Source organism: Petromyzon marinus, chromosome 1 (assembly GCF_048934315.1).
Source record: "Petromyzon marinus isolate PM22_M1 ecotype Great Lakes invasive population chromosome 1, UKy_Petmar_22M1.pri1.0, whole genome shotgun sequence".
Classification (NCBI taxonomy): domain Eukaryota; kingdom Metazoa; phylum Chordata; class Hyperoartia; order Petromyzontiformes; family Petromyzontidae; genus Petromyzon; species Petromyzon marinus.
This window is the reverse complement of record NC_133667.1, coordinates 28907886-28934974: the sequence shown is the minus strand read 5'-3', so window position 1 is coordinate 28934974 and position 27089 is coordinate 28907886. Positions and strand designations below refer to the sequence as shown.

Sequence of the window (27089 nt, the reverse complement as noted above, 5' to 3'; positions counted from 1 at the left end):
CCACTGTACGAATGTGCATCCACTACGCTGCAGCTCCACTCCAGCCTGGCCGGCTTTGTTTTAGCGTACTGTACAAGCACAACAGCTGTTGTTCCAGATATCCGAGCTTGAACACTCACGACACATTTCAAGGCTCGCTTCTAAATATACTTCGGGCCCCATGAACACAACACACTTCGGCATCCGGCCGTCTTGTCCGTGTTATTTTTTGCAGACACTGGTTAATTGGTGTGTGGGGGGGGGGGGAGCTAAACGTGATGCTTGAAGGTGAATAGCGATTTGGCTAGCGGACAACCAAAGCAGGTCGAAAGATAAACAGGCTAATCACTGAACTTAAACTCTACACCGTTAAGATGTATTGCACCAGAGAGATTTTCATAATGCGTAATTTAACCGAAGACATATTCTTGGTTCTTTCGGTAAAGTCACGTAGAAGGGAAACAATAAAATAATAAAAATATAAAACAATAAAAAATATAGTTTTATATTTGTATTATTTTATGGTTTCCCTTCTACGTGACTTTACCGAAAGAACCAAGAATATGAATCCCTGTAGTCACGCAAGCTTTAAATCAAAATTTAACCGAATACGTTACAAATCACTGGTTTGTGACTGGAAGAATGGGTAACACTAAGCATGTGCGAGGGATTCTCATTTGTAATAAGACAGAAAAATGTTACCAAGTTTCTGCTGGTGGATGTGCATGCGGATTGTTCGAGTTAGGTTGTCGTTTGTGCATTTAATGCGACGAGTAGAAGCCTATGCACCAAATGAGTCTGCAGAAGATGACACCGAAGAAAAGGTTTTAAAAAATGCACGTAAATTGACACGGATATCAATAGTTGATAAGGCTGACATGCTGAAAGATTTATTTACAACTAAAGAAGCCCACAGGCTATTTAGCCTAAAGATTAGACTTGTACTGTTCCCGCTGAAAAATCCTCACTTCACATTTTGATTGCTTTAGAAATACGATTTCCGTTGGTAGGCAAACGAGCAAGACACACAGGCGAACACTTCGACACATTTAGGTTCCCGAAGTCTGACAATTACAGATATAAGGGGTACATATGCAGTTGTTGTAAATATTATAAGGGAGTGCACCACACACACTATGGAAATTGTCAAACAGATGTGGTTATGATAACAAGATATGTGCATGTCGCGAATGAAAAATAACAAACTTGGTGAGCGTGCGAACCGAAAAAACGCATATACAAGGCCGGGAAACTTAAAACAATGAAAACGATATGGCTGCTGCAGAAGAGCAAGAATGAATGTTGGGATATGTTAATAGCATAAAGACAGTACATTCCAGAAAGACTTGCTCAATACAGGACTGTGTATTAACAAAAGTAGGCATCTGAAATGGAAGTTGGTAAAACCAATCAGGAAAACGAATTCTCTGTATGTGTACTTGAGAAACTTAGTGAGGCAAGGAGATGTCTGAAGATACAGGTTGATAATTTATTAGGGAACAGCAGCAGTGGAAACGTTCCAAAAAGGAGGCCGTCATAGAGGTTTGGTGCAGATGCTTTAATTCAGCTCTTGAACACAGAGGAACCACAAGACTCCCTAGAATCGCTGATAAACATCAGACAGCCGGGGAAGTTAATTGCAAAAAGGCAGAGAATACTGAACAGACGGGGGAAATATATAACCTTAGAAGAATTTGAAACAAAGGTGAAAGAGTTGTATCTTTGTTAAGGCAACATATATGTGTAATATTACTGTCAAAATGTTAAAGACAGGTAGCTAACAGATACATTTCAATAAAAAATATCAAATTGGCAGAGTAAGAAACGGGTTTCACAGGACGAAAAAAAAAGGTAATTGTCATAACATGACATTCCAGACAAAGTGTTTACCAGACTTTTGCTGAACAGGATAAGCAAGCAGGAAGAAGTAACACAAGTGTGGGTTTAGAGCAGGATGGGTTTATAATATCGGGATCATATATTTTAGTCACAAAAAAAGAGGACAGGCAGTATGCATGGGACCTTTGAATTTGTATTGTACGCTTTAAGCAAGCACATGATTCTGTTTCAGAGAAAGGCTATGCAAACATCTAGGTTGTTATGGCTTTCCAGGTAACACAAGCAGACTGCTTGTATTATGTGGATCAGGAACGAGTTACACCAGAGTGATTGTAGGGGAGGACGTTTTTTTTTGGCAGGGGGTGTATTCTGTCACCCACTTTGTTCAATGCTGTGCTTTAACTTGTTCTCACTAAAATCATGAATAGGTTAGTAGAGAGAGAGGGGTGAAAAAAGCATCCAAGAATCACATTGGGGGTGCTTTCAACGGAGGGATTTCGAGCAGGCAGTTAACGCGGGGTTTCATTAGCTGTGACCTTGGCTGGGGCACTGCAACTTTTTGGCAAGTTCAGTTTTGCGAGTCATGGGCCTTGGCCTGCAAGATATCAAAAACAAAGTTGCTGGCAAGTGGTTTGTGATGGTGGGTCCCCCCCAAGCACCTGTACCACAAGTGTCATTTTAGGTAGCAATGAGGCATAATAAAAGTGATCTGTGATCAGGGAGATATTTTTGGAGGAACACACACAAACTACGTTGACAAAAGCAGAGTTCGACTTTAGTTTTAAAGGGATATTGGTATCTGAGACGGGAGTTAATGTGTGTGTTACTTTACATAAAAAGAGAGCTGGAATTTAATACAGCATTGTTAAAAAGAGACATATGGCCTTTGAATACAGGACACTTGAATTTCATGGGAAGATAGTGGAAGAAACTTGGAAGGTCAGAACAGGAAAGAAAAAAGCTGCCAATTACATAATAAAAAGGAGAGTGTGATAGGTGGGACACGTGCAGGTACAGAGGATGGCTGATATCCAACATAAGGCATTGAAGTGAGCACTAGGTCTGTGACAAAGTGAAGCTTGGTATTCCGGCATTGACTTTGCAACAACTATGGGATCCAAGAGAATCATGGAAAACATCGGGACATTAATGAATTCAGTTGTAATTATCTCTTAACCTTGGTACTTCTTCCAGAGGCCTACATTGACCCTCACACATTTAAACATGTCATTTCTTATATTTAGGGTGTGGTAGAGAAATACATTGTTTCATTGTACCGCCCACAACAAATTATATAAAGTATGGCTATCTTGGTAAATTTGAATCAAATAAGAGATGAGAATTAAATACCAATTGAGTTATCACATGTGGTTTAATGATTTAATTATATCTAACTAGCTTGTTTGCCCGCACAAAAGGACGGGTGTATATTTCAGAAAAACTGAACTATTAAATAGAAAAATTGTTCAGCTCATGATTATTAATAAGAAGGGGGTTGCCCCATGTGGACTGACGTCACCAACTAATGGTTATTGGAGAGGGGTGCGGCATGTGGAGTGACGTCACCCGCTCATGATTATTGAGGGCGGCGGGCCTCATGTGGAGTGACGTCACGCGCGGGACACACATTCTTAGTTCATATTAATTAAATCTAATTCTATGGTTTCTGTTTATTTGTGAAACTCAAATATGTCTGATTAATTCTGAGTTCATTTATGTGTCGTTCAAAAGATTTACTATTGTCTAGTGAAAAGGACAGATTTATATGGTTTACTCGTACTTGTAAATTTTCACAGTTTATTGTTGCACTTTGCAGGACTCTCCACAGCAGCTTTCTCAAGTGGGGACTGGAATTTGCTCCTCTCTTTTTCTTTTTTTGCGGGAATGATGTGACCACCGATTGGCTGTGTTGGCCAAGGTAGTTGACTTTGAGCCGACAGTGATATTGTTTTGCTTTGTCAAAAAAGGCAAGCTAGTTGAATAGTTTATATTTATTTTGTGATGTCCAGTTACATCACCTTATCAAGGCGTTTTCCCCCCACCATTTTCATTCTGCGAAGGGGAGTTTGGTTTTTCACTGTGTGACATCTGTAGTTGCTGACTTGTTTACTAAAGTAAAGGGCAATAAAACTAACTTTAAGAACTACAGACACATTCGCCTGCCTAGTTAATAAGTAATATTTAGAAAATGTATAAACACGCTTTTATGAAATGTACTAGAAATGGAAGAACTCCACGACTCCAGGAAGTGGCCCCGAAGATTGCCGTAACGTAAGGGACCGTGGCTAATTACAGCCAACGTCAGTTTACCGTTGACAATTAGAGCCAAGCCGAAACATATCAAAAATATTTAAAAATAGATTTTTTATGATAGAATATAGTATTGTCATCAGTTTGACCTAAGTATACCAAGTTTGCAGTCGATACCACATTGGGAATTGGGTTAAAATTGAGTTACAAGATTTGAGGATACAACAACAGAGTGAGTTAAATGAAAGCGTGTAAAAACATAAATTGTTCAGAAAGATTTGTCGGAACAATAAGCGTACCTGGGCAGGACACGTCTCTGCAAGAGATGATATAACCTCTGCTTAAGAATATGCAGAGAGGACGTATTATGAAATGCATCCCAGTACATCTGCCGAGGAGATGGAGCAATTAAATCAGCTTGTGTGTAGTTGCGAGGCGATTACATTACAGGATTGCGAAAGAGATGGTCGCGGCTTGGAGAATATTATACTTTAACATTACACAAGTTAATGAGGCTGTTGCTTAAATGACTGAGAGCAAGTGGCCACACACATAATAAAGTGGATGGCTGCTCACATCATATGGTATATAAATACAACAGAAGTGGCAACAGTGTTAATAAATGCGGGGAGGAACTAAATCCACGCATAAATGGCAACTTGGTCATGACTAATATATACAGATATTCATAAAATTTTGATTTAAAGCTTTCGTGACTGATTTAAAGCTTTCGTGACTGCATTAGGCACAATTTACTATGAACCCTTGAAAGATGTATCATGTGAAGCAGGGTTATGCATGATATTTTGCTATTCAAAGGGCTTAATGCAGGTGCCATGGTATATACAACACCAATGTACCAAAATAAAACACGTCCTTAATATAGATGCACTGGAGTATCTGGAGCTGTTGGGTCACATTAGGCTGTTTCACATGGATACTGGCCAATGTGTCATGTCAAACTATACTTGTAATTTATTGCCCAAAAAGCTAGACTTTTTTTTACAGATTTTTTTGGGTGTGGGGTAAGGATTTTCCAACCATATATCACGACGTGTCTTGGTATCGCCCGGGTCATTCTTTCGAAATGTGAAAGATACAACAATGTTCAACGAGGTTCTTCCTGTCCATAAATGCGGTGGTATTGTTTTAAAGGAGACTCCTTGTATTGAGCTTACAGTCAAAGCTGTATATATGTAACAGATTAATTTGTTGTAACTTTAGCACTGTGAAACACCTCTTGTCCAGAATACCTCTAAATTCACTGCTTTTAATACCCCATAGGGTCAGGCTAATACACATTTCTTCCCTTTATAAAGAAACTGGCACCAACGTTTTGGAACAATCTTGTTTCCTTCCTAAACTTCGGGAAATCTTCCTTAAAAAAAAGATTATTTCTGGATACAATTGCATTTGCAAATGTGATTTGTAACTTTCATGCTTACCCATGTAGTATCGATAGTTAAATTATAATGTACAGATTTATTCAGGAACTGTGTGTTGTCTTGGTGTGGTCTGAGACTGTTTTTGCTGTTGTTTTCCTGCCTTGTACAAGCTTGGGAATTGGTGTACTTATGCAATTTGAACTTAATTTCCAAAGATTATCTGTTTTAATATTATGTTTTATTTATTTTTAGTTATTTGCTTCCCTTTATTATACTTTGCACTCCTATCGTTTTTTATTTGTTTCTTGTAACTGTATGACCTGCCCCTTCTGGACATATGTGAAAAAGAGCTTCATAGCTTATCAAATTTTTCCAGGATCAAGATACTGATTTTGATGTCATAGCAGATAACAGAAATAAGGGTGCAAGCGGTGGTGGAGGAGCCTCGACAAACTATGTAAATAATCATAAAAAAGTTAGAATGAAGACTACCAGTGAAGTTGATGATGAATATGACGATTAAGACGATAATCTTTGCAAATTAAACTCCTTTAGTTGCAGGGGGGGGACAACAATTAATGATGTTGCAGAATAATGCATTGAAATGAACCCACCATGAAAGTGTGTTTGTTGTTTTTCACAATATGTATTAAAATATATATTTCCTATGCCCCCTCGACAACTGCCTCGGCATAGGCACCACCCCCCACGTCTTGCTGAAAATAAAAATCTGTATTTGAATATAAAACCAGGATTCGAAAATACAAAGATGTATTTTCACGACGATATGACATTTTTTTTCTAAGAAAATAATAGAAGCATCTAATCTAATGTGTTTTTGGCAGCCATTTACAAGATTTTAAATTCACAATTTCCATAATCACTGTGACCTCTCTGGAAAAATTGTAGCATTTTATTATTGCTATGGCTTGTTTACCCATGAAATCATCACTTCGTTTCACGACTATGTCAGGAGAGTCCTGCCAAGTTTTCGCAGTAGGGGGCAATGATTTGCTATGTAGGTTTCAACTGAGTAATTTGCAGGTGTATTATTTTGCTTTGGCCAAGATAACTGTAATTGAAGATGTACATATTTTAATAAAACCAGGTTGTGTTCATCTTCGCAGCCATGTGCAGATAATTCCGACCCTTTTGTAACAGCAGACAATATTCGCCTTTTGTAAAATTCTTCAGGCACACCGGTGTGTTGCTGCTCTTCTTAACATTTTCAAAAAGCACTCCAACCAACCCTAATCTCACCCACAATTTCATCAAAGTGGTGGTTTACCTTAACACATTCAAGATATGCATACTGCATTGTGTTATTAAATTGTGTCCCTCCACCAATTTATTTATTTGTTCAGTGAACTTGTTTATACATGACTTTTGTTTTACTCGAATTTAGCGCCAATTTCAGTCTTATTTGTTAATTTCTTCAATCTTTCCTGGATATAAATTGTTCATGAAAAATCACATAGAACCGAATAATGGGCAATTTAGAGGGCAACCAAGCGTGGCGAGCAAGCTGGATTTAGAAAGACCCCCCCCCCCCATTGATCACTCGCATACTATCAGATTATCAGACAAATATCAAATACCACGCCTGGCTTTTGTAGATTTTTGAAATACAATTTACGTATTGAAAATGGGTGCTGCCGTCTCGAGTTCTCACAAACCAAGGTCTTACTTTAAAAAAACATGTAGAAAATGCCATGCATAACGGTTTTAAAGTCTACAAACTGAGATTACATGTAAAAAGTTAAGTTTTTAAATATACAAATTAGAATGATGAGGCAAGGACATGCACTCTTCCCTAAGTCTATTCAGACCAGCGTTTGAATATACTTTACAAACAAAGGGCAGATGAAATAAAGGTATAAAGATAAATGGGGAAGAAATAATAACCATATAACAGTCATTATCACAACCAAATAAAATGAACTACAGGAAAATATCCACGAACAAAATAGAGTATGATAATCAGGAAAATGAAGATGGCAATGGATGAGGATGAAGACAACAATGGTATAAAATCAAAGGTGGATGGCGGCATTAATGAAGAAACAATCTCGCATGATGGCAATGCTTACGATGAATGCGTTGAACTACAGCTCACGGAAAATTATTCCTGTTAATCGCAGTTACTGCACACTAAATTCATCCAATTATCTCCCATTGTCCAAGGACTTCCATCACAGATGACAGGAGTAATTTTCAGGAATAAAAATTATGAAAACTCCTCTTATACACACATTTGTGCATTATGGAGTACCTTGACCATTGCTGAAAAATGCTGTAAAATCATTATTAAATTGCATACAACAAAACACGGGTGCCAACATAAGGAAGAAAAACTGGTTTTAAAATGAACATGTCCAATACATGCCACTGTGCAAATACAGTCATTTAACACCTAATTTAAATTGCAATGGTCATACCTGCATATTAAGACGTGCATGGGCATGCTACAAACAGTACAAGTACAGCTGTGTGTTCAGAGCATGCAGTGAGTGTGGGAGCCAACCTGTCATTATGCATGCATTAGGTTAATGTTGCTTGTGCAAGGTTTGATAATACGAAAATTTGCTGACGATTTCAGATATATATTTCAGCTAACACAGGCATTGATGAAAAACATGACCAATTTGAAATATGAGTGAATATATTGTGCATGTGGATATATACTCTCAGATGGACCTCTGCTTGTCTTTGTACTTCGCTTCTGGATATCAAACAAGGAATACAAATCATACGTATGTGTGGATGCTGTTATGGTTTCCAAACATGCATTTGTTCTTGGAAGTGTTTCTGTAATGTGTCCTACCTATTATGACATGATTCAGAAACATTGGCATTCATAAAGACAAGGCAACAACAACGACTGAAACGTGTGCAAAAGATAGCACTTGGAATTACTGCTGTCACGTCTTGACGTCATCGGCAGGCATGCACATGGCAGGTGATGTCACAGAGGAACACGACATGGATGACATGACATTACACGGTACAGGACATCGCGAGATCACATTCACACGCCGACATAATTTCTGGCGCACGAATGGCGTGCAACGCGATTGCATTGGCCGAGGAGGCTCGCCCATTTCTCACCGAATTTCGTTTCTCTATCGCGAAACATTAGCAATAAGCAAACGCATTTAAATTGTCCCTGTGTTGTCTAGGGTAATCTTGAAATATCAATAAAACTTAAAACGAGTTTCGTTCTCATTGTATCATCTTCATGAGAGTTGTCATACCCCCCTCCCATGAAAGATTTACAGGAAGACATACAGTGATGGGCAAATATACGGATAGAGAAGGACAAGTTAGTGGATCATGCAGATATTACCATGCAAGGCGACAAGGTGGTTAATATATGGCAATACAGCAAGCACACTGCTGAACTATCTGTGCAAACCCATTGTATTATTCCCTCATAGTAGCAAAACATTCCAATGTAGGCCTTTCATTATTAAAAAAACGGGTGACTCACCTGTTGCCTTGATTAATAAGGTACAGTATAGCATGCCACTAAAGGTGTGCTTATAAACTGGAGCTTAAGGACCAACAGCTCAAAGATAAATGGCTTCGAGGAAAATAAAAATGCGTTAGCTGTAATGTAGCTACACAATGTATTGAGATATCACTTACATCAAGTCACTTGTCAATCGCATCAGAACGCGAAGTTAATGTAATATTTCCGACACGCTTTGTTCGGTCCACTTCTCTGAAAACACCAGATTATCACCTGGGACAGGTGCAATTTTTTACCCGACATAATTCTGAAAACTCATTTATAGAAAACTCATTTTATAACGAGATTAAATTATTTTAGAGATGCGTGCTCACATCGTCTAACATTACGTTTTTTTTTATTTTTTAAGTAGCCTACATACAAATGCCATTTAATCCACGACAATTTACATTTAAATACATACTGACAAAAACATGCTTTGAGATATCGGGCCAAAAAAAAAGGACAAAAAAGCCTATCAAATTAAATTAAGAACGTCAAGCTGTGGGGGGAGGGGGAAATGGAGACAAGCTCAAACTGATCAGTCAAGCTCATTCATGACCGAGAGAAGGAACAGGCTACAATAAGCATGCAAGCAAGGTCACGAGTGCCAACTAGAAACATCCTGCATGGTTGGGGACGCACTCAGCATTCGAATAACGAATGCACAGGGAGGTTTTCCAGTCCTAACATGCAGTAATAAATAGCATGACGTGTCCGTGTAACAAAACACACCCGGAGAATCTGCTACCGTATTCATTAGCTTATATATTCAGAATACAGAACTCGGACAAGAAACATCGATTCGGGAGAACGATTTTCTGTTGCCCTATTACCCACAACTCCGATAATCGATGGGAGCTGTATGGACAGCTAAAACTCCGATTAATTTTCAGTAGCCCTTTTCTTCCTATTATTACACATTCAAGGAAAAACTGGCCCAGTTCGCACCGATCTATGCCAGCAATATTCTCACAACGAAATAATTTACGGTGCAAAAAAATAACTTAAAAAAGAAGCCCATTTCATTGTAACATTACATAGAAGGTGCAATCAGTTCAGCAGATTTAACTTTGACTGAACACATGGGGGGGGGGGGGGGGGGGGGAGGTTTATACAAAAAAATGCCCCTTTCAAACTAACCCAATTGCAAACACAATTCATATTATTCAAATAAATTAGTTATTGCGCATAGCGGCCAGGGAAAAACATCTGTCCACACATATGTGGCAATAGAAAAGAGAACAACCAAGGCGATGTTATTCATGTATTCCCCCCCCCCCACACACACACTTTCTTGGGTTATTCTTTCCAGAACAATAAAGTTCCTAATTGGTGCGACCTTCTCGTGATCAGGAAGCAATTGTTCTCCGGGTGCTATGGGACTGAAATGATAATTCCCAAAATAATTTGGAAATTGCAGCTGCTCTTAACAATGATCTCAAGCTTTGAATGCACAAATCTCATATATATTAAAAAAAATACATATAACAAAAAACAGGTCCTCATAAAAACACATGTTAAATGTTTATTTTTCATTATGAGACCTCCTTTGCCAGTAACAAGATATAGTAATAGGTTTTACCCTTTTAACTGGCACAAAAACTGACACCTTTAAATGTTTATTATTGATGTATTCTTTTATTTTCAATACAGCTGTCATGTCAATTTCTGTTGTATAATATTTCAGCCCATATATGTATTAATATAGTTATACTGTTTCTTAATAAAGCTCAGTATCTCTGGATATAAATGGATCAAGAGATACGGTGAGTACAGCAATGGCCTCTTACCCTGACTTAATTTACAGTGAAATTTATACCATCATATGCAAAACATTTAACAAATGGGATTGATAAAAAAAATGTTTTAACTAAATCAAGAGATAAAATATGCGCTAAAAAGAGCTCCTTATTTAACCTACGCTGGCCAAAAACGCTCAAACCTTTCCAGATTACAAAAAAAAGGGGAATGTTTCAGTACAGTTTAAACACAACCATAATCCTTCGTGAAATGTCACATGCAGAAGATTACAAAAGCTCACAAACTCACTCGCAACCGCTCTCGGCTATGTACAAAGCAAGCCAGTCACATGCATTCACCTAAAAAAACAACTCCTTTTCCAGCAGCAGCACCAACCACCACCAACTCTAGTCTTGATTGAAATGCGGCAACCATGCAATTAGGCCCAGCCCACACGCTATTTACCAAACCCAAGACAGGCCCAATTCTATACAAATTCCTTCACACGACAAATCCCCCTCCACGAAAAATTACGCACAATATCCAACCAAGACAATAAGGCCCCCCCCCCCCTCCTTTTCGATGGTTACTCTTGAGTGCACTGTTTGACAAGTTAAAACAAGTCGAACATACCTAAACGGGGATGGTAAAGTACTTGAAGGTAATAAAATTGGGCAGCTGTTTTCTTTTTTTCCTTTGGGCTCTTCAAAAATGGAAAAGGCGGGATACGCCACCAAAAACTATTTTTTTCAGAGATAAAAACGTGTTCGCAACTTGAGATCATGCTGTACAGTTCTGCACAGATTATCTTTAGAACCTTACAACATTTACACTGAGGGTGATAACAAACCTGAGCATGCCCTTCTTCTCTAACGTAAAAAAAATGAACAGCTACATACACAATACTGATAATATAGTTTAACACGTAGGCCTTCCGCCGCCAGTATTATCCGTAAGGTTTTCTTTGGGGTAAGATCGCTTAAGTATACATCTGTCGCTAAACCCGCCACCACCCAATTAGTAAAGTTTGGTACGTAAACAAAACATGCCAATAGGTTTCCAGTTCAGCACACCTGTGTGTTGGAGACTAGACCCACAAGATTTACAATTTACTCTCCACACAGGTGTGCTAAACTGGTAACTAATTGGCATATTTTGTTTACGTGACCAACCTTACTAATTGGCTGTGTCGGGTGGTGGCGGGTTTAACAAAAAAATGCATATTTACACGATCTAACCCAAAAAAAACCTCTATTATGGATGGTAAGAGTATTATTAAAAGTGCAGCCCTGCGAATAATTTGCTCACGCCACTGCCGGTGATAGTCTCTCCAGAAGAGGAAGCTCTAGAGAGCCCCTCGAGAGGGTATTTTTGCCTACTTTCACACCGACCAGACATTTAAACAGGTGGGAATCCTCGCAATTTACCCCCCACCACCACAAGTGACCTGCAGATCCACTCACTGACTGGAGTGCACCAATTGTATACGTGCCGAGTGGACAAAAGCAGAGGGTTTTAAGGAGCATGCCAATTGTTTCGGCTTGTCACGCCGGGAGACCATACCAGTGACCTCTGGTATTGCAAGGCCAGTGTGCTTACCATTACACCACGGCGAGCACAGTATGGTATTCGCAGATTATTGTAATGTATTCTGATGTGGGGGGAAAACAGTAGAAAGAAAGGCCAATACTGTACTGCAAAACGTGAAATTCAGTAGTTCTCCACTTTACTGCAATATACTCCACACTATACTAAAACCCACAGACATTTTAAAGGAATGCAGGATTTCCAGAGATCAGTAAATGCCTAATATGGTTATGAAACCCCTTGACATGAGTGGGACCAATTATTAACACAATGTGCATAGAAACACACCCAGATAATAGCCGACTGCTGACCGTATGCACCAAGTGGTGACCTAATGAAATGTTCATGCATGCAACTTTTTTTTAGGACTATTGATCCCAGCAGCTATCTAGCAAATGACTGCAGCATTGCACCCTTTTATCAGCTACAAGATTGTCGCATCACAGGACAAGTGAGGAGACGACACTCATCCAGCAGTGGGTAAACAAGGGTTAATTATTTTTTTTCAAACCTTTCTCTTTCCCAGTATTGTACCGTAGTTTCACAAACGCACAAAAAGCACGTGGAATAATTTTTGCATTCTCTGAAAGAGAATATTGTTATTGAAGCCAAAATCTGAGAACAAATATTTCCCAAAAGAAAGTTAAGAACAATGTACGGACAATTTTACTATTCTTGAAGTCATCTGTTTTAAGGAAGAAAAATACAAGTGTATGTAAAGTGGGTCAACCTTTCTCCTTGATAAATGCTATCCTCTGGAAGATGTAATATGTGGAAGTGCTCAGTCATCTCGGCTGATGTCAGGCATTCGCTGCCTTGACAGAAGGCATACACTGAACCAGCTCCGGTAATTTTAGTCTCTGCTAAAACCGTGAACTATGTTTTCATTTCCAAATAAGATATAGCACTGAAATAACTTTGCGTTATTATCACATCATCGATCATACTGATGGTGATGTTATACAGATCTACAACGACTGTACACGTACCTTTAACTTTCATGCAGTTGATTGAACATGTATTCTGGACATTCTTCAGAAAGCAAATGAATGTGGTCATTTCCTCTGCTTCAGCAATCAAAATGACAAAGTTGATTCAGCCGCTCGATTTTTTTACATCTGTCAATAAAGAGGCACTCATCTTGTAAAAAGTCGCAGGGTACAAAGAATGTTCCTTGGGCTCTTTTGGCAAAAGCGTGTTAATAAGAATTCCATTCCAACATCAAAATACAATCATGTAGGCTCTAATTACTGTACCGAATAGTTTATTTTTAACAAAAATAATATTGTACAACTGTTGCAGTCTCAACATGCTCCTCTATATGACCATCTTCAATGGTGAAGAATTATTGATGCTAAGCGCCTTCCTTCCGTGCTTGACCAGGGGTCAGCAACTTGCGGCTCTTTAAGGACTCCTTCGTGACATAATTTATTAAGGACAGTCTCATATTCACACGCATTGCGACTCTTGAAACATTGAGGTTTTTTTTACCAAAATAGAAAAAAACCTGTACGTCTCTTCTTGTTATTTGGTTTGCCAACCCGTTCCGAGACACCAAACTGTGCCAAAGGAAAAATGGCACTCCCCAACAACAGCAAGGTAAGGTAAAGCACCTGCAAATCGCTTTCTCAGTTGCCTCCATTTGAGTGAGCTTTTAGCAAGACCCTCCTGAAGGTATTTGGCCTACTCTGCCACACTGGCTAGATGCTTCGGAGGAGATGGGCGTATCCAAAAATTACCCCACCACACGCTGACCTACCGACGAACTGATGCGTACCTCTTTATACTGCTGGGTGGACAGGCAGGGTGATTTAAGAAACTTGCCCCATTTTTTTTTATTGCAACGCCGAGAAATTGAACCAACAATCTCTGGATATTAAGTCAAGCCTGCTAGCCATTACACCATGGCAGCAGCATCCACAGTACCTGTGTTGTAAAAAAAACTACCTATTACTCAATGTACTGGTGGGCACATTCAACTATGACAATAAAAAAAGAGATTTCATTGGAAGTGTCCATTTCTTTTAGGCTCTTGATATAGCACAAGGAGAGTATCTGTGCTTTCCAGAAATTCCTACAGCTGATTCCATCCTAAATGACAAAATCCATCCCAAATGACAGAGCTTTGTAAGTATATTACTAGACTGCAATGCAGTGTTTGGTTGTACCAAACACTGTTGTAATGCCTAGCGTTGGCATTGTAACACAACAACGAAAAAGACAGTTGGAAAAAATACCCTTAAGTCATAACAGTGACGGAGTAAATTTTGATTTAAAGCTTTCGTGACTGCAGCGATTCATATTCTTGGCTCTTTCGGTAAAGTCACGTTGAAGGGAAACAATAAAATAATAAAATATTATTGGTTTATATATATTTTATTATTTCCCTTCAACGTGACTTTACCGAAAGAGCCAAGAATATATAGTGACGGAGTACTTAATTATATATATTCACCTTGTGCAAAGGTGAAATAGACCGCAAACAAAAACAATGTATTAATGCCAAGTACTAATCAAACAAGAATGTGCAAAAATAACTTTGCTGAATTTAAATACAACACGTACACTCGTGTTTTTTTGTTTGAACAGGTAAAAACATGTGAAAACAATACTTTGAAAACAAAACCTTACCAATGACCGTATTCATGTGGGTTTGTAAAATAACACCACTATACATGAAGTATAGCACATCAAGCCGCCATGGTATATATCAGTGTTCGTCACTAGTTTTCAGAGGGGGGGTCACTTTCGCCGATAAGACATCAGTGTGAGGGCCGACACACCACCTTCAAGGAGTGTTTTTACACTTTGTGTATTGTCAGGGGCCCAACGTCATGGGCCGCACTGAAGGCCATCATGGGCCGCCAGTGGCCCGCAAGCCTTGCAATGAAGGCCACTGGTATACATTAAGTGCAATTTTACTGTAATCCTAATTGAAAAACAATGTCTGCAAGTGTTAATTGTATTTCTATGGCACTTTGTCAATCCACTGCTGGATGAGGGCCTCTCAACAGCATACTTTACAACACTGGCCATTGCGGGATTGGTTCAGACGAGAGAACAGACGTGAATGCATAGAAATAAAGTACTACGATGTTTTTCGCACAAGCACTTTCCCCATTCCTTTACGGGCCAAAATCAGTGAGTGATTAAATATCATCAGTTTTTTTTTCCAGGAGATACACGCAAGTCAACCAAACTGATGTGGTCTAATCCACACCCTTGAGTGAAATTCACTGAACAATAATATAATTTCTCATGTGAGCCACACGTTAAGCCTCACCTTGTGCAACCAAAGCATCAAGGTGGTGCTGGCCTAGATAAACAAGTATCACCACTTTTACATGAATGATAAATATGGGATAGGTCCACCATATAACCTAAGCAATGCTCTGTTACAACACTCTCTCTGTATGTGTGAACCCTGTTGGGAAGAAAAATACAACTCATGGTACATTTTCAGACGCAGTTACACCATAAGCATTGGGCACTTTTACTGTTCATCTGTCTCGAAAAAACTATCGTGCAGGTGTTATATACAAAAGGACAATGCACAATTGGGCTGTTAATAATTACAAAGGTATTTTAAATGCGTATTCATCACTAAAATAGAGCAAAGTTAGACGTGCTTTAAAAGGACTGATCAGGTGGTAAGAATCAGAAAGCCGTTCAGTACTTTACTTTCCCCATGAAGCATGATTTTTGTACTGAAAAGGGGCACACCAATATTGAAGCCTGGAGTTGCGTGCAGTGATCAGGCCATTGCTATTTTACATCAAATATACAGAACTGAACATTATTCAACATCCCAAAAAAATCAGCTGTACTGTAATGTATTATACTAAAAAAAGGTGCAATACAGTATAATACATAATCAGAATAAGCCAATATCTATCCACTGCTGAATGAAAGGCCTCCATTTCGCTACAATCCATCTCGATCCTGCGATGACACAATTCATCTTGGTACTGCACATCAGCTGAACTCATCACTCCATCTCGGTGATTCTTTGGCCTCTGCATATTCCTTCCTTTAGATGCTATTGTCACCAGTCTCATCTGTCAAATTAGCAATTCCTTCGAGTGATGTTCTACCTAAACACAAATACATTTATGAAGCGAATTTCTCTAATTTGTTACGCGAATCATATTCTCAGCATGCACGTCCATGCTCTTTAGCGTACTTTCCACCCTTTGTTCCATGGCTGTTTGATGTTATAACAGGTAACATGAGAACTGAAAATTGTATGCAGGTACATTCACCTACTACTTTTTATTATAAATTAAAGGTTCCAAAAGTACTCCATCCTGCTGTCATATTCCTCTTATTTCCTCATCTTGATTACAGTTAATCTTTAAATAATTACTTAAAATACACGTACTTTCAAATGTTTCTTGCCGTTGCTTTTCACACTTGATGACGACCGTTTGAGTTATGGTCGAAACGTCGTGAGAATTTTTATTGTTTTATATATATTTTATTATTTCCCTTCAACGTGACTTTACCGAAAGAGCTAAGATTATGATGTTTTCCAGTTATGTCCCTCAAGATAAATATTTCCTTTTTTCAGCTAATTTGTTGCGCGTGTTTTTTTCTCTTGCCCCTGTTTACAGTACTGTTTTTAATCAAATAACAGTGGCACAATGTCAGGTGTCAAATTATGAAGCCGGCCAGGATATTGAAATATTTTAGTCTCGTAGTAGTGCTTGCCAAAATGATAAAATACTGTTCTGTAATGTACTCTACTCAGAACTCTGAAGTCAGAAGATACGCAATACACAGGTATGGCCATCAGGTGGTGTCAGATTTACTTGTGGGACCAAGTCACCATGAAGGTGGGCGTTACAGAGGAAAGTACTGTACAGTACTATGTTGTGTTTATGTTGATCGGTACTGGCGTGGCACTGAATGAGAGGGAATTGGAAGATCAATGGTATTTGTTACGACTGGTGGAGGTGTGTAAACATCTGTGCAGAAGGGGGACAATTACTTTGATGCTGCTTTCCAATGACACGTTTTCATGCTCACAGTCACCACAACATTTTAAACACAAAACATTTCCTCACACAAATAAATGATTTCTATTTAAAAATCACACAAATCATGCCATGTGCCTTTTGTTGAAAACACATACAAGGTATCCGTTCTGCAATCTAAATAATAGGTGAGGGTCTGTGAATCACAAAGAGATGCAACGAGCATATGTCACATACAGTGCAATTAGATGTCTGTAGATGTTTTTGACCTATCCAAGGTGAGTCCGAGTGTTGTACCATCACACGCGTGACATTTCCCTGCCACCGCTCTGGTTTCAGTCCAACGGTGAACAGCTACCAAGCCTGGACCTTTCTGAAAATGTCTACAGATGCAATAATTTGTATAATATATTTAACTGCACCTTAGGATTTAATATAACTGTAGAGTAACAGTATAGTATACCGTACTTTGGCAGAACACCTGAGGTACACGCATCACCTGGCTAACACACATCAACATGCAGGTGGGCACGTTAACCCAAGGGGCATCTCTTCAGTATGCCATTACAAAACATTTCATCTTGCTGCTAAAAATATTTGTACCCTACGACATATAACTATCACACACTGCTCAGCTAAACGTTTTGCATGTATGCTTGAAAAATGTATGGAGGGGACCAAGTCGCCCAAACAACACGACAACCTGCTCTGGCATACAGCAAACACCCTGGGATTTCCATATAAATCTGAGGTGTAGAGTACGTGGCAGTTTTTAAAAAAAACTGGTAACCAGGATGCCTCAAAAGAAAATAAACAGTAATTTCACTGCTTACACTGAACACATAATATAGATGCACACAAATATAACTAAAACAACAAACAATTTCACTCTCTGTAAACAGTATGTGGGGAAAAAAACAGCTCTCAAATGCAGTGACGTATTCGAGCTATTGGCTTACATTTAGTTCTCCCTCTTTGTTTACACTTAGTTAGTGTTATTATTTCCTTTCATAAATTGTCATCGAACCAATTTACACCAATTTGTCACTCCGAAGATTGATTGTAAGGGGCTTATAACACAGACCAATGATAACATCATTTACAAATAGGCAGCATGCGTTAGCTATTTCCTGGGTAAATAAGCATCATAATAAGAGCATTTACAGTACAGGACACCGAAATAAAGTAGTAAAATCACTAAAACAAAGCAAAGCTTAGTTTTGGATCATTGGCACCACAGTCATGGAGTGAACAAGTAACATTTTCCGATTGCCCCCACGTGCACAAAAGTGCACAAAAGTGCACGTGGAGGAAATCGTGTGCACGTGGGTCTATACCCACTCATTCTGCTGCTCTGTCAGACATGTTATTCTCTGCAGACAAAGCATTGATATTGTCGGGTTTTACAAATGCACTTTCGTGACAAGGGGGGCTTTAGCCTGCAAAACAATAACAACTGAGCGTTGAACCAGCAATGGTTTCTGAGTGCCCCACGGGTGCACAACATGTGGGAGTGTTGATGTTCAGTCATCTGCTGTTTCTGTCAGATGCAGTGGAATTGTTGTGTAGCTGGGCAATGCCTTGTTGTGAAACTTCCCAAGTTTGAGGAGCTACTAAGAAAACCTGCATTTTTTCTGAAGTGGCACAATCCCGTAAATACAATTAATATGAAGTGGTCAGTGAGAACGTGTGAGAATGCATTTCATTAAGGTAAGGACAATCGCACGAACGAATATTAAGATGTGTTTTAAGTCACATATGCTTTGCTACAGCCCAACTCTAACCCATCTTACCAAGAATGATGAAACACGAATTACAACGCTGTCAACCATAATTAGGCACATTAAATCAAGCTTTAATTATCCAAAACGGTACGACTTGGAAAAGTTTAGACATGTATTTTGCAATTATGCATGTGTTTGGGTCACCTAGGGCTCTTCTATATAAAACCCTTAACGTTTTTAAGGACCCTGATGATACTACGTCCCCCTAGGGGAGGGAGGGGGTTAAGTTAAACCTTGGTTTAGAAGCACTGGTAGAGTACTATAGAGTTAATTATAACGTTATCGTGCCAAAATAAACATGCATTACGCTAGTCCTGGTAAGTACAAACAAGATATTCGAACAAAAACTAATTTATTTTGGCAACAGCACTAACAAGCTTTCTTAAAAACAAATCCTGCAATGATAATTCATCACTCAAATACAATGAAACAATGCCACATTTAACCCTGATCAAAAACTCGAAAACACGAAAAAAACAAGGCATACCCTGTTTTAAAAAAAACTTTGATAATTCAGATTGCCATATCGTTCTACCGACGTACGTAACTTTCTCCATAAATTAAATAGATAAATAGATACGAAGGCAATGTTAGTATAGTACTTTAGCTTTGTCTAAATTGTATACTGTACGGTATACTTATTACCATTTAAAACGTCTGCCGTGTAAATGCCTTCCTATCAGACTAGCTAACGCACTATAGGTTTATGGATTCATTGTCTTTAACAAAAAAGCATGGAAATTTACCGGGCATTCATGCAATACGACATGGAGTTTGACTAGAGAAACTGTTGGCACAAGTGCCGTTTGTGATTATGTACCTAAGACGATAACAGCCAGCAACCACACCCAGCCAACCACCACCGCCACGACACACACACACAAAAACATTTCTATGCACGCAGATAAAAAAAACACATGATTAAGATGCATCTCTGTAGATAATAGAAGAACAGTATTCTTCGCTGATAAGTGCCTGTGAACTTAGTTCCGCCTCTTTTCCGGATGAAGGTGATTCAAACTCTCACGAACGATCCGCAACAGAAAGTGAAGAAAACGCTGTCTCGCAAAAGGTCACGCAATGGGTGATGTATGGGGCTTTCCAGAATAAATAACATAATTACTTGTAGTGCCACTTGAAAAGTAAAATGGTCGTGGCCCGCCCACTGAAAGTACGCAGTGGTCAAATAAAAGGTGCAAACATAATAGTATGAGCACTTCTTAAATGCAATACGGAGCCTTTTCATCGCTACAGTATTGTCTTTAAATGTGAAACAATATACATTTGATAGAAAGTATGTGAATGCATTAGTCAGGCCAATAATGTATACTCTTCCCTTCGTTATTCATGGCAGTCTGAAACTAAATTTTTTAGTTTTCCAATCCAGCTTAAATTAAGCCGAAACAATACATCTTGAGCAACTTCCTCAATCCAAAACACCAGCATTTCCACATGTACAGAATCCAGTTTTGAATTCAAGTGAAGAATTCTTTCCTGGTGTCTAATACACAATGACTGAGCGTCAGATGGTCAGTTTCATACTTTAGCAGGCGAAAACATGTTTTGAAATCTTAACCAAACGAAACACATGCCTGACAGTTAAATTAATTAAATAATTTACAATGGTTATCTATGTCAAGGTATTCAAAATTAGTTTTTTTATATTATTAACGGAGTTTCCAGTTAAAAACAAATGAATTTAAAAATCTAAAATATAGTGCCCTCACCGTTCTATAATTATTGCCACTTTGGTCAGTTCTTCAAATGCAAGTGTGATTCCCAGTGGAATGTTACGATAAACATTAAGCCAGACCATGTATGTTCAGTTGCACAACTGCCAACACTCCTATTTTGGTTTGTGAGACACTAGATCACGGGACGGCATACTTAAGAGATTACAAAGAATACCTGGGTCATATACTCAAGAGGATATTTAACCTACCGTTACATAAATGTTATTGACTCTATACATAGGTTGGGCATATATTTTTTTTAAAGTAACTTCATAAAGTTGAATAATTTTGGAACAACAGTATACAGTACTTGCCTTGGGTTAACAATGTATAATATTAAAAACTCTTTGTTTAAAGACAATCATTTCACATCAGTGCTGTATTGTTTAGTCTGCAAAAGAAAACACCTTCCCGATCGCTGGATTTTTTTGTTGTTGGTCAAAGTGCAAATGTAATGCGCGGTATTTTATGAAAAAGCAAAGTAACACAAATGTCTTAAACACAAAAAAACAACAACCAATGTCATCTTGTACTCGCTGATGAGCAGTGATTCGCTTCTAGATCACTCTTTATCGCAACTACCTTGGGTTCACGTTCCTCTGAACTTCACCGATTACTCCACGCCACGTTGACCACTCGGTATCCCACCAAACGTGTTGTCTCATTCACACTTTGTTCAACCACCAAACTCGCAGGCCAAAACAATACTCTGCTTCCTTCCCCAAACTGCTTGATTTTTGGGGGGAATTTCCGTATCACTGCCTACTTTCCCAATTTCCAACAAACATTTTCAATTCAGGAAACACGAACTCTTACCCACTACACCTTCAATAATAACACAGCTTGTTTCTGGCAACTTAGTGGCATTTTGGGGCCTTTGACCCTGTGCTCAGCAACCATCATTTTAACAAAAGAATGAAAAATCCTGCAAACATTTTCGGTTTTGCGACATTGCATTGTTAGTTCATCCCCGTACCATTGCAAATGCCTTAAGCACGTGCACTCCATACCACAGCAGCTTTGGCATAACTCACCTAGCTGACAGTGCTCTGATGTCCAGCAGCGTGAGATGTTTCGCCCATTGAAGGAAGTGTGAGGACACGGGTCCCACTGGGACGTCCCAGAAGCTGACCCGTGCGAAGACGCACCAGAGCCGTGACTTGACCCCGTAGCCACGCCAGTGACCGCTGACCCCAGGCAGATGTTGCTGCACTCCCGGTCGGGCTTGTTCCCATTGATGTAGTTGTTCTCCTCCGAGTCCAGGATGAGGGACCAGTCGATGGTCGTGAGGTAGCAGAGGTCCGTGTTCTTCTCGACGCGCACGGCGCCGCGCGTGATGTTGGTGAGGCTGGGCAGGCCGATCTCCTTGAGGCTGAGCATCTCGTACACGACCAGGGCGTAGTTGAAGAAGAGCCGCGTTCCTCGGATCACGGCCAAGTTGGGGAAGAGCTCTCGGAGGGTCTCCAGGCCAGAGATGCGGTAAAGGAGCAGGTACTCCGTGATGACGTTCAGCCGTGGGAAACTGAGGCCTCGGAAATGCTCTGTCCTCGTATTGGATATCAGCACTATCTGTAGATAGCCCTCAATGATGGTGCAGCTCTCTAGCTCCTGCAGCAAGGTGATGTTGTTGCGGATATCGATGCTTCCACAGACTAAATGGCAATGGTGAGGTGGGGGGAGGGGGGGTGGTCAAAACAATAATAACGCAATTATTTTTCAACGTCAAATATGAAACTCATGTTTAAAATGCCGTCACCAGAAATACACGACCGTGTCTACAAAAATATCATCAAAGTACTTTGGCGAAGATAACGTAACAGTGGTGTTTCAGTAACTCAAACCAACAACGCTTAAACTTCATTGACATTGGTGGCCGTGTAAAAAGTTGGCAATGTTGCCGTATTCCTGTTCGTGCCAGGCTATTTAAATGACGTTTTAAATACATACCATCCTTTCATCTTTGCTCATTGATGGGACCCGTGCAGAGCAATGGACATAATTGCACGGGTGTAAAATACTGTAACAAGCACCGTTGTGAAGTCGTTATCTCAATAAATCACATGCCAGTATGACATTGTACTTTATAGCGGATGGCATGCTCCGACCCCAAAACACAGGCTTGTTTATAATGAATCTCAGGTGGGTACAAAACAATCCAACAGGGAAATAGCGTAAAATAACAACGGCGTTAAATTACAGTCTGAGTGCAATTTCAAGTACAATAGACTGGTTAAATGAGTTTGTTTGCATTCGGCTTTGAAGTCATCTTATACTGCGATATAGGAAGTCTATACTACTTCCTACTTGTGTAAACATTGACATGAGGCAGTGTTTACTTCGAAGCAATATGAATGTTGCATAGAAGAATTCAAAATACAGTCCAGCTATGTAGAAGATGTTATAGGCTGTGCTTACACATAGCATCACATTTCCCACCTGTCCAAACAACGTGCACATTTGCAACTGGTTTGGCAGGTTTGAATTGCTCGGTATTGTGTAAAAAGATGTAAAAACAGAAAGTGCAAACGCATATAAAATTAGAAATGAACCCATTCTATTCTCTACTTCTCACCAACGCTACCACCAACACTACCACACACACACACGCCTTCTTTAAGCATTTATACTGCACAAATTGAGTTCAACGAGGTCAGTTTCTAAATAACCACACATCTGAAACGTTTGAATGAATTATTGAATTGGCGAAAACGCCGTACACGAGACGCATTGGCCATCCTCGGTGCACGTGGAGCAAGGACGTCTATCTAAAAACAAACATATCCTGCATTTTAAGCACATAAAATGAAAACGCTGCGGCGTTTCACAATTAAACCGTTATTACAAGCCGGCAATACACAAAGTGGCCACAATAACAACAATGGAAACACACACACCCCCCGAAATACGAAACACGTAACACACAAGCAAACAAAAACTGGCATTATTTTTTTTACACACAAAAAATATCACCCTTTAAAACATTGTATCTTTCCTAACAAACGGACATTTTGGACGGGGCTTGCAACAACAACATCATCGTCGTCGTGGTCAAATCTTTGCCAAGTGTGCACCGGTGGGAAAACGTGAGAGAGAGAGAATCCTTGGGAAGACGGTGGGTGGGGGAAGAGAAACAGCAAAGACGACACACGCACACAGGGGCCATGGCAATCATCACGACGACTCTGGGTCCTTCCCAGCACAAAATGGCCTAAATAAATAAATAAAGCGCCACGCTATCCACCACCACCACCTCGTCTTCTTCTTTCTCCGCTCCTTGTTAGCAAAATGCAAGGCTGCGGTGTGTTGTAATGTGTGTGTGTGGCAGAATGTCAGCACCCACCCACCCCACCCCCCCACACGTGAATCTCACTCACTTTCTCCGGAGCTGGGTTCCACGTTGGCTAAGACCATGAGCAGCAGCACAAGCAAGGCGACGTAAAGAGGTCCCCTTCTTTTACTGCCGCCGTGGCTGTTGCTGATCCATCCTCCACCAGCACCACCACCACCGTCGTCTCCTCCTCCTCTTCCTCCATCCCCCGTGTCCTTGTGGGTCTCCATGAGCCCAGAGGGGCCCGGCAGAGCGGCGGCCACCACCACCACCCGTTGCCCAGGTCGCTTGGTCTTCTTCATTGGATCCGGGGTGGGGGGGTGGGTGGTGTTTGTTGGAGAGGTGTCAACGGCGAGCTCTGTAGGGCTATTTAAATCTTCTGATGACACTCTTCAATACACTATATACTGTATGCACTGTCTAAATATACATACACACGCGCGCGCGCACGCAGAAATACGTGTACACGCACGTACGTGTGCGTGGGTATGTATCGCGGAGGATCTTCCAAAAAACACACCAAAAAAAAACCACCAACCCACGATAAATCTCTTCAAAATAGCCACAAAAACACGCCGCCGCCGCCGCCTTCTCCCCCTTCCCTTCCTCGGCCCGCTGCTCCTTCCTTTCAACAAGAAGACATCCACTCGCACGTAATGGTCGTCATCCAAGTCTGCGTTGGTCGTCCTTTTTTTCCCCCCCCTTCGCTCTCTCTCGCTGCTCTCTTCCCTCCTCCCCTCCTCCCTTTCTTCTCCTTCGTCGTCGTCGCCGCAGACGTTCCAGACGTCGTTGTCGAGATTACGAATTCACGCCGACACCGCCGCCGCCGCTGTTGCTGCTACTGCTGCTACACGTCGCGGTGCCCATTTTGATGAAACACCATCATCACCTTCGCTGCCATCACAACCACCAGCAGCAACATTCACATCCACTCACCACCACCACCACTACCACCACTACTCTTCTCGTCTCCCACAACCCCACCTCCCCCTTACTAACCCCCCCTCCACACACACACACCAACAACAGCAGCAGCAGCAGCAGGAGCCACCTCCCCTCCTTTCCCAAGGAATAAAACAAATAATGAAAGGGTAAGAAAAAGGAGGAGGAGGAACAGAAATCCCTCTCTCCTCCTCTAGCACGGAATGAAAACGTGAAAACGTGCTCCAAATGAATCGGGCCCCTCGCTAAAGTGGTTGGGGGAAATCCTCTCGCCCCGGCACGTATTTATAAACCCCTCTGAGCGCAACTCCCTCCTCCTCCTCCTATGCAGTAAGCTAGCGGTCGCCTCCACAAGCCTATGTAATGACACCAGATAGCGATATATATTTATTTCTATATAAATCACAGGGAAAAAAAAAGCAAGAAAAAACGAATTAAAATTCCACGTCCTCTTCGTTGCGAGTCCCACCACCACCCCCACCACCCCCACACACAACAAAAAAACGCCAGTTGTTTTTTTTTTAACAAAAATGTACGAATCAAGCGTGTAAATTAATATTCCCAGATATGATACATTAATTGATTACGATGTATTTTTAACGGGATGAAGGATTTGACCGCGTCCCCTCCCCTCTCTCTTCTCTATTCCCGCCTACCAGAGGGTGGCGGGTCACGGTTACAAAACGACTCTCCTCCCATACTCGCACCACCAACAACAACAATCACCACCACCAACAACAACAACAACCACCACCACCAAACCCACCCAGCCAGCCAACCCACCCAAATAAAAGGAAGAAAAAAAATATTCCACCGTAATCGCTTAAATTACCGCAAATTAAATTCTACTCGTTGTCGTATTCTATCTCGTCCTGTTCAACGTTAGTCGTCGCCCGATAACCGTCCGTTGCTATAAGGTAAAGCGAGAGGAGAGAGAACGTTCATTTGTCGGCTCTTCTTCTTCTTCCTCCTCCTCCTCTCTGTCCCCTCCGTCGACGTCGGAGTAAACAAGCGGAGCTGCGCTCGCCGGCCGCCCATTGGCCCACGCCCTGCTCCCAAATTAACCCCTGCAGCGCACTCGGCCCGTGTCAATCATTCCTCGCGATGCGCTCTGCCACTGATTCTGCTGCTGCTGCTGCATGATGGTCATGATGATGATGTTACTACTCAACCACAGTATTATAATCATCGTCACGATCAGCAGCACGATGATGGTGATGATGATTCTGTGGTACTCAACCACAGCAGCATCATCATGAGCATCACGCTGCTGATGCGGCATGATGTTTGTGGTGGTGGTGGTGATGATGATGATGATGACGAGGATACTCAACGACAGTATTATTATTATCATCATCATGCTGCTTATGATAGTGATGATGATTCTGGTACTCAACCACAGTATCATCATGAGCATCACGCTGCTGATGCGCCATGATGTTGGTGGTGGTGGTGATGATGATGATGACGAGGATACCCAACGACAGTATTATTATTATCACTATCATCATCATGCTGCACATGATAGTGATGATGATTCTGGTACTCAACCACAGTATCATCATGAGCATCACGCTGCTGATGCGGCATGATGTTTGTGGTGGTGGTGGTGATGATGATGATGATGACGAGGATACTCAACGACAGTATTATTATTATCATCATCATGCTGCTTATGATAGTGATGATGATTCTGGTACTCAACCACAGTATCATCATGAGCATCACGCTGCTGATGCGCCATGATGTTGGTGGTGGTGGTGATGATGATGATGACGAGGATACCCAACGACAGTATTATTATTATCACTATCATCATCATGCTGCACATGATAGTGATGATGATTCTGGTACTCAACCACAGTATCATCATGAGCATCACGCTGCTGATGCGGCATGATGTTTGTGGTGGTGGTGGTGATGATGATGACGAGGATACTCAACGACATTATTATTATCACTATCATCATCATGCTGCTCATGATAGTGATGATGATTCTGGTACTCAACCACAGCATCATCATTGGCATCG

The 27089-nt window shown here is 40.6% G+C and overlaps 1 protein-coding gene across 1 annotated transcript in view; it reads right to left on the bottom strand.

Moving 5' to 3' along the window:
* The window catches only part of LOC116939503 (insulin-like growth factor 1 receptor), a 120771-nt gene extending 95674 nt beyond the window's left edge, over nucleotides 1–25097 (bottom strand). The window contains exons 1-2 of the mRNA XM_032947952.2: nucleotides 24162–25097; nucleotides 21822–22439 (exon numbers count right to left, since the gene is read on the bottom strand). Coding sequence (XP_032803843.2) covers nucleotides 21822–22439; nucleotides 24162–24417 — 874 coding nt within the window. The 5' untranslated portion in view covers nucleotides 24418–25097. The remainder of the gene's footprint in view (nucleotides 1–21821; nucleotides 22440–24161) is intronic.
* Between the last annotated feature and the right edge of the window lie 1992 nt (nucleotides 25098–27089).